We start from the raw sequence: 9,407 nt of genomic DNA, 5'->3' as shown, positions 1-9,407 counted from the left end.
AACTTGAATTTCATTGTGAAAGTATTTGGGGAGGAGCGAATCTCGTATTTCCTTTCTCTAGGTAATACTTCACATGTATTGTTACTTTGTTAGGAATAGTTTTGATTGCCTCTTCCTGCTAGTAGTTCAAATACCAATAGCTATGATTTATTAGGTTTTGTTTATTTTTTATTTCAAATGAAAAATATAAAAGTGCATTTGGATAACAAAGTAAAATTAAAAGCAAAAACAAAATTTTTTTATTTTTGCTAGCTATTTTATATAAAACCAACAAATTTTATAGTAAAATGCGTGTTTATATTCATTTTAGTAAAGGAGTAAACATACTTTCAGTCTTTAATTTTATTTTTGGGGAATGCTAGCGGCACCCATTCCCACAGTCTCTTTACATTACTCGAGCAATTAAAAGGCGCACGTCATTGTATGCAAACCCGTTGCTTGAACTTCCGGTAAATAATTTTTTATTTATCAGAGAGGTTAATTAGTTAATTTTCTACATGCTACCGGAACAAAAAAATTAGTTTTATGGACTATAACATTTTTTTTAGTATTACTATTTTAAACTTAATTACTTTCATGTTTAATTTTATTACAATAGTTTAAAATCTAAAGTTTTAAAAATCTAAGTTTAGTTTATATGTAAAAATTTTTGTTGAACATTTTTTTGGATAGCTAGATAAGAGATTTTTTAACAGGAAATAAACTAAAATTATTTAAACGTAAAACAAATAGCATTGGAATATTAATTAAAACTGGAAAGTATTTGGACATCAAAATCGAAGTTAAAATATTATTCTTTTTATATTTTTATTATAAATTATTAATATATATTTTTATTTTAAATTATAAATATGTTAATTAATACAGTATTTAAAAAATTATTTATCCACCATATATTATTATTTAAAATGAATCATATTAAAACAAGTATCTTATTAATTAATAGATTTATAATTCAAATATTACATAAAATATTTTAAATTTTTGATACTATGTTAAATATTTTATTATAGTTTAGAGATTAATTATGACATTAAACTTTTTTAAAATATTTTTTATTTTTGATTTTTTTAATAATATTTTAATAAAATCTTATTTAAATTCAATGAAATAAATGTTATATATTAGTTTTATTGAAATTTGTTAATTATTTTTTACTTTAAAAATGATTAATGGATAGCTGATTTATTAATTATTTTATCAAAGGAAAACAAACAACATTATTTTTAATATACACTAATAAATATAAAAATTCAATTCAATTATAATATAATAATAGAAATAATTTGTAATAGCCAAGAAAAATTTTCAAAAGATAATTTAATGTTAAATAATTAAAATAAATTAAAATTTTGTGTTATATATATTATTATTATTAAGTTAATTTTTTTTAAAATAAATTATACTTAATTTAAGTTCAAGTTATTTCTAATTTAGGTTATTTTTGGATTTAATACAATTTGAGTTCGAGTTGTTTTTGGGTTCAAATTAGACCGGTGTGGATTATTGACATTTTATGGTCAAACGAATTTAATCAAGTTTTGATTTGGGTAAGTTGGATGAATTTTTCAAGTTTAGATTAGAATTGACGAGTCTAGTGTCACAAGCTAAGCTTTTTTTAGATGAAGCAATAGATTGTGCAATACTTAGATGGATGCTTCCATATAAGTCAATCAAAAATAGTTAAAGATAGCTCAATATCTGAATATGCAACTAATAAATCACAAGTTAATCTCAAGAATGCACAACGATATACCAAGACGTAATAGGAGCACACCATGACAAACTCGATATTCTCGTAAGAAAAAATGTGTTTTATTAATATCAAGAATAGTACAATAAGTACAAAAAAAGTATTGAGTCTTTCCACCATCATTGGAGCTAGAAGGGCAGTTCTAGATGAGTAGTCTAGCACGTATTTTAGCCAGTGAGACAGCTCCACAACACGTTGATTGCTCACCTCCTTTAAAGAGTTTAAGAGATTTTATAGTTATGCTACCAAGAATCATTATAATGTTTATACTTTTTCCTAACACATTAGATTTACCCTCTCACTTGGCACCTTTACTTGGTCATGCCCTATACATGGGTGACTTATGACATCTTATGCCTGGTCATGACCTTATACAAGGTTGGCTCATGACATCTAGTCCATACACTTGGTATTATCACTCTTGGAGGATATTGTAGAAGATCTCTCATTAGTATTCATAGAAGTTTATGAGAAGATCTTTTATTAGTATCTATAGAAGTTTATGTTAGAAAATTTAAGAAAATAAAAAGAATAAGAATGAAGAAATATGACTTTTAGGTGTGAATAATACTATTTTAAAGGTAATTATGACTATAGGATACAACAAAATTTTAAACTCTCCAAATCAAAATTAGTGAAATTGGTCATATAGAAATATCTATTTATAATAAACAAATAGTTACAAATTTCTATTTTAAAAAATGACATGTGTAATCATATTTTTTAGTAAAATAATTATGACTATTTGAACAATTATTTATTTTAAATAATTATGATATTTTATTTTATCATAAAATAATTATTTCTATTCATACAAGTTTATACTTTAAATAATATCAAAATCGATGTTAAATTATTATATTTTTATAGTAATTTTATCCCAATTTTGCCTTAAATTTTTTTATTTCTTTTTTTTTTTACTCTTAAAGTTATAGAGATTTTCATATCATTTGATCTTTTTTTTTTCATTTAGATTTTTCACTTAAAATTTTTTAAATAATTTTTTAATTTAATATAATAAATAAATAAATAGTATAACATTATTAAAATAATTTATCAATATATTTTTAGAGTAAAATCATAAATAATTATATATTTTTTATTTTTACTTCATTGGAGATACTGTTACCATTATTTTATTATCTAAACATATATCTTATCATTAATTTTAACTTTATTATTATAATAAATAATCTTATTATTATAGTAACTAATATTATTATTATTATTACTTTTAATCTCATCAAAACTACTTTTATCATTAATCTAAATTGATTTTACTATTATTTTTAATTTCATCAAAAGTAATCTTACTCTTGCTAGCAAAGTAGATGAAACAGTCGGCCATTGAAAAGTAGAAACCATTGGATTCAACTTCAAAGCATTGCTTGCAATTTCCTTTGCCATAATGATTAATTGTTTGTGTAGGCTTGTGCCCCAAGCAGCTTCCATTCATTCGTCACTTTTGATTCTTTATACAATTACGGCCATCTTTGAATCGTCAATCGTCATTCCAAACGTCATTGTTTTCTCTATTTCCTAATTCCTATCTACTGTCCTGCATTATTTTTTGTCATTTCCGAGCAATTTCTTGTCATTTCACTAATCCACATTGCATATGCCTCCAATAACTAAATAGTCCTCCGGTCTCCCACTCGCCTTATCACAGTTATCAGCTTTATACATTCGTTAGGTCTATTTCCTCTCTCAATAGCATAAGCTCCGATAGATCATCAATCTCAACCCAGTACAGTCTCTCAAGGTCAAGGGTACTCTAAGTCAATGGCAGCTTGCATCGACAATCCAAAATGTGAATCTGCCAATGGGTACTTGTGTTGTTTAGGATCCAACCAACGCCTAGCCCGTTGTTCTGTTTGCTGCAGGTTTGCCAAACTATGCGGACCAAGTTTCTCAAGTCTTGTTTCATGCAGAGCAATCAACTGGGTTAGCGTGAAAATTCCTGATATCGCAACGGTCTGTCCCTATGATGAGGGTAAGGATGAGCTATGGGTGAAAATTGGGGAGGAAGCTCAGTCTGATATAAAACAGGAACCAATCTTATTGAGTTATTATTCTTCTTTGGTATTGTCACACAGTTCACTGGAAAGTGCGTTGGCAAATCTCCTGGCAATGAAACTGGGCAATTCGAATATTTACAGGGATGCAGTTTTCAAAGTTTTCTTGGAAGTTTTTGATCGAGACCACGAGATGAAGAGAGCCATCAGAGATGATATCAGGGCTACAAAAGAACGCGACCCTGCTTGCATCAGTCATGTCCACTGCTTCCTACACTTTTAAGGGGTTTCAAGCTTGCCAAGCTCATACAGCGGCACATAAATTGTGGTCGTAGGGTAGGGTCAACTTGGCGCTACTAATACAGAGTCGGGTTTCTGAGGTATTTGCAGTAGACATCCACCCAGCGGCGAAGATTGGAAGGGGAATAGTACTTGATCATGCCACAGGAATTGTGATCGGAGAAACGGCAGTGATTGGGAACAATGTTACTATTCTGCACGATGTGACATTAGGTGGTACAGGAAAAGTTTGGGGAGACAGGCACCCTAAAATTGGCAATGGAGCCTTAGTAGGTGCAGGAACTAAAGTTTTGGGCAATATCAGAGTAGGAGAAGGGGCTAAAGTTGGTGCAGGTTCGGTGGTTCTAAAGGAGGTGCCACCAAAAGGTACTGCAGTTGGGAATCCGGCTAGATTAGTTACCCCGACCATTCAGGCAAATAGAGAATAGTTACCAGTAAAATGTTTGGTTTGGTTATTACTCATTTGATATTCTATAACCTCTGTGTTGCAGTCAGATATTTGAAATTTATTAATCGAGGACATCCAAAGTCGATTTACATTAAATCAAATGATTAAATTGGGAATTGAGAAATTTGACTTGCCAAAATTAATCATCAACTCCTACAAAAATGGGATTTAAAAAAAAAATTGTTTAGGCCAGAATACTAGATTTTGATTTTTGAACGAAAAATGATGGAATAAAAATATATAGAAAAAATAAAATAAAGGTAAAATTTTGGAACGGGGTGGGTGGTGAGTTCAATAGAAGCCATCCCGCGCCGTTCACGCCAAATCCAATTTTGAATCCAGACAGCGCCACACAGCCAACCTCAGCACGTGCCTGAATCCAAATTCAAAATTCTCTGACAATAATCCTCTTCCCCAAAGCACAACTTTCATCTCTTACCTTTAAAAAAAAAAAAACCTGTTTCACTTTAGCAACCTCAACAGAGCAAAGGCACTTATAAAACCTTAAACAGACATAGCTTTCAACTGCTGTTGCTCGTGTAAATGGCAACGCGCTATAAGTCGTACGATTCACGCCCCTCCACCTCCTCTTATTTCTCTGATCCCTCGGCATCTATAGAGCTGAACAATTCCTCTTCTTCCTCTCGAGCCATTGTGAAATCAAAACCATTGGATGTAGGTCAAGGCAGCCGCGGCGAGACCAAGGCCGCTGACCACAACTTGACGAACATGGTGAAGAGATTTATGGACAAGAAATCCACAAAGAAGACAATAGGGCAGCTGGTCATTCCATCCGATGTCCTAGCTGAGGATCTCAAGAAGACTGCAAGGAAGGGTGCTGCTTTCACGGCGTTGCAGAGGAAGCTGTTCGGGAAAGGCTCAGCCGATAAGGACAGGGACAAGGAGGAGGTGAAAGCCTTGACAGAGGTTAAAGGGAATACCAGGACGTTGGCCATGGTTTTGAGAAGTGAAAGGCAGCTCTTGAGTTCCAATAAAGAGCAGGAGATGGAGATTGCTGAGCTCAAGCTTCTGCTTCAAGACAAGAACAGAGAGGTGATTCGTGAGCACCTCCTTATGCCCCTGCCCATATCGTCATTACATTGTTAATATTTATTACTTTGTGCTTATTTAATTACCACAAAGAAACGCACAAATATATCAGATTAAATTCTAGAAAATGGACAATTGTTTTTGAATCCTAGAGATGTTAAAATATATGGCATTTGCAGGTTGAGAAGCTGAAAGATTTGTGCTTGAAACAGAGAGAAGAGATTAAATCATTGAAAAGTGCAATTTTGTTTCCGGATGTCATGAATTCTCAGCTTAAAGAGCTTGTAGAAAAACAGGGTTCAGAGCTGACACTAGCCAAACAACTAATCCCAACTCTCCAAAGACAGGTGACTTCTCTTACAGGACAACTCCAATGCCTTGCCCTGGACCTTGCTCAGGTAATCCACCCGAACTAACGCTTCTTTCAAAGCATTGAACATCAAATTATAGACTAATTAATCTTTAAAATTAACGATACTAGAAACGAAATTTGTTCTTGTTATTATGCTCGAAGGATTCATTCTGACCAAGAGTTATTAAAAGAACACTACATAGCTGTGGCTATTATCATAGCTTCAATAGAGAATGATGCATTCTCATAGCATATTATCTATATCAAATTAATGATGGATTTCTGCTGCTTTCCTCAAAAAATAAAAAAGTCTTAGCCCTATATGCAAGAGAATGCAATGAATTTGGTATTATCTGCTTGCTTAACTTGCTTGAAGTGTGCCATGAAAATTTTCCGGTAACTACCTATCATAAGCAAAGAAACAATATCATTTCAAATAAGTAAAAACCATTACAGGGAATCCTTTCGTTAACATGTGCTTGAACAGGTGAAGGCAGATAAGCATTCTACCAGGGGATGTCACCAGCGGCATGGCAGCTCCCCCAGGACATCCAGATATGATCCTTCTGATTTTTTGGTAAGACTTTAGATTCTATACTAATAACTAATACTATTATTTAAACATAAATATAGTCACTGATTTTGTTAGTTCCTATCCTATCACTAGTGCAGGGACCATTTTCCTTAATAGAAATATTAAGTTGCTATCGACTGAAACTGAGATTATTGTCTTTTCCAATCCTAGTCTCGATAGCTTGTGAAAATTGGACTGCATGTGACCGAAGGGGTTCATTACTCTTGACTTCAGTGCTTCTACTGGTAATAATATAATGAACAATATTTCAGGAATTCAGTTCTGGCGATCCAACAACCCCTGGTAGTCCAGGTGACTTATTCCTCGAAGATTTAAATCCCTGTTTAACACCTTATTTTGCCAAGACAAAATCCAAGGTAAACGACAATCTTAAAATTTTTAATGATATTCATCTCCATTAGGAGATACCCTGTCTTCTTACCTCCAGCCAATGAAATGAGAAATAGTTGCTTGAATGAAAAATCTTGCAGGAATTTAATGAGATTGGCTATGACTTGCCACATGATGAAACCTTATCTGAGAACAATAAACAAACGTTCAATGAGCTTGGATTCAGTTTTTGTAGCAAGAAGTTGTCCAGAAGTTCAGATTGCTACCGGGATTCCAATAGAGGAAGCTCCATGGCCCGGAGCAGTCGCAGATCAGATGAAAGCACAGGCTTAGACCAAAAGCAAATGCATCATAAACCTTTCTAATTGCTTGGTGGCACTCAGTTGAGCATTTCTTTTGTTTGTCCTTTTTGGAAGATTATGGATCGTAGTTTTGGTTTGAGTCAAACTTGTTAGCTCAAGGTGTACACGGAATGATTTAAGCGATAAGGGGTAGAAATTTTATTAAGTTCTCGTTGCGGATCAATTATGGTTGTGGGCTACATACAATGTGATGTCAATGAAATGTAATAGTAATTTCGTTTCAATGTTTATAGAATAAACTATTTTGAGTAAAAAGTAGTAGCCAAATTATTCTGTATTATTTACCAAGTGTAAGAGGTAGTACAATTTCCTAGCCCTAAGGCCGTTAATCAGCTCGACAATACGCTGCCTTGCCTGGATGAGTGGAGAACTGGAGATGCATTTTCATTCTCCACTTCCTCGATAGTGTATCAAAGAGTGTCAAAGCGTTCTCTAACTATGGGAGCCCCTACGCACATATACATAAGACCTAAACTGTAAAAATACAACTAGAAAACCTTGTATGCTTTAGTTGGGGTCAGGTGTTTTTTTTTTTTTGGTTATGGGCTAGGGTATTGGTGCGTGGAACAAGCTTTCAGAAATGCAAGAGTGGAGGCCAGAATTTATTAAATCAAACAAGATGTATAACATCAGTTGTACAACAATGGTATTTTGCCAATTAAGACAAGTCATTACATGATTTACGGACCTCCGTCTTATTCTTTCCCAGCTCCTCAAGCCATGCCTTTGCTAGTCGCTGTCCTAATTATCTGAAAAAGAGCTGCCAAGGAAATAAAAAAAAAAATTGAAAGGGATCATTTGGTCAACCAAAATATGCAACTAAAAATCATTGTTACAAATTAAAAAGCTTTACAACTTAGAGAGATATCCCAAACAGATCAATCTATTTAGGGTGGAATTTAAGAGTTTATTTTCGCAAGTGAAAGTGTGAAAATCTTCTGCTGCCCACTACACATTAACCTTTTGGAGAGCAATCCAGCAAAATATTATTAGTAATGAAGATAGAAAGAGAGCATACATGATCCAACAACCACAAAGACAAAGAAGCCCAGAAGAATTGGGCCAACAGGGTACCCGTATCCTTTCTTTGTTGAGCTTTCCACGGATCCCTTCTTTGTGATGTTTCTCTGAAACTTTGCAACCTTCCTTTCCGCAATGCGTTTTGAGGTAGTCTGTCAAATGTCAATAATGCCAATTATAGCTAGATAAATTTCTTTAGGCTTGAGAGAACTAGTGGGCAAAAACTAGGACAATTATCCACTTTCAAAATTCAAAGGTCATCATATCAAAGTTTTCCTTGATAAAATCTCTTGGTATATTTGCATTATGCAACAGAACATTAGTAAAAGAAAACGGAAACATCTAGACGCAGCAAAATCAACATGCAATCATAAATACTTTCTCGTTGATTCGAGTTGATAAAATCATCAAAAGGAAAAATGAATAATTCACAAAAAAAAAGAAACGAAGGCAAGTTCAAACAAGAACAGAGAATATTAATTGACCACTACACTTACGTACGACGTCAAGACAAGAAAAGAACACAAGTGAAGATAAATTTTAAGAAAAAAAAAAGGTGAAGCTTACCATTTTTTTCAAAATGGTGTTTGCGTTCGCTGAAGCAGCAGCGAGGTTTGTGCGAGGGAGAAGAAAGAGGAAGGAGAGGGGGCTGACAGGTGACAGCAGTCGTTTTCTAAGGAAAACATGGGGCTGGTTGTCCCTGGTTTTCTCTTTGTACGTGGTTACAACGAGGCCTGGGACCGTTACTTCGCTATTTTTTTACTTGTCTTGGGAAATAAGTACTTCAGTTCTGTTTTCATTTTGTTATATTTTCCTTTTATGATTGTTTTTTATTCGATACTGTTATTAATTAAGTACGATTCAGTAAAACCGCCAATAAAAAAAAAGTTTAATAACATTTGTAATTTTTAAATTTTGATTGCCTAAAAACTATCTTATTTTGATTATTTCGTATATGAAATCATATAAATTAACGACAACTATTAATTAACATTATAAAATGATGTCAATTAACATTTCACATAACAGATTAGGGATTAAAATAAAATTTTCTCAAAATTTATAAATTAAAGATGAAATTATTTCAAAATTTTATATGTTTCATATATTTTTATAAAATATTAAATTTAAAAATATATTTTTACATTTTTAATGTAATTTAATAGTTATATTTTTGTTTTT

At 32.6% G+C, this 9,407-nt stretch overlaps 2 protein-coding genes and 1 pseudogene across 2 annotated transcripts; 2 read left to right on the top strand and 1 right to left on the bottom strand.

Moving 5' to 3' along the window:
* Nucleotides 1–3,312: 3,312 nt before the first annotated feature.
* On the top strand, nt 3,313–4,648 carry LOC111274061 (serine acetyltransferase 1, chloroplastic pseudogene; annotated as a pseudogene).
* Nucleotides 4,649–4,792: 144 nt separating this feature from the next.
* LOC111274059 (uncharacterized) lies at nt 4,793–7,639 on the top strand. Its single transcript, XM_022858716.2, has 5 exons — nt 4,793–5,569; nt 5,746–5,964; nt 6,406–6,495; nt 6,765–6,869; nt 6,984–7,639. The coding sequence occupies exons 1-5, from the start codon at nt 5,060–5,062 to the stop codon at nt 7,206–7,208; spliced, it is 1,149 nt and encodes a 382-aa protein (XP_022714451.2). The 5' UTR covers nt 4,793–5,059; the 3' UTR covers nt 7,209–7,639.
* A 138-nt stretch (nt 7,640–7,777) lies between these two features.
* LOC111274060 (uncharacterized) lies at nt 7,778–8,947 on the bottom strand. Its single transcript, XM_022858717.2, has 3 exons — nt 8,793–8,947; nt 8,224–8,377; nt 7,778–7,965 (listed from the first exon to the last, which is right to left on the bottom strand). Exons 1-3 carry the CDS (start codon nt 8,793–8,795, stop codon nt 7,919–7,921), a joined length of 204 nt encoding a protein of 67 aa, XP_022714452.1. The 5' UTR covers nt 8,796–8,947; the 3' UTR covers nt 7,778–7,918.
* Between the last annotated feature and the right edge of the window lie 460 nt (nt 8,948–9,407).

Source organism: Durio zibethinus, chromosome 26 (genome assembly GCF_047325235.1).
Source record: "Durio zibethinus cultivar Kanyao isolate XHJ-2024 chromosome 26, ASM4732523v1, whole genome shotgun sequence".
In the NCBI taxonomy this organism is placed as follows: Eukaryota; Viridiplantae; Streptophyta; class Magnoliopsida; order Malvales; family Malvaceae; genus Durio; species Durio zibethinus.
This window is presented reverse-complemented; position numbering and strand designations above follow the sequence as displayed.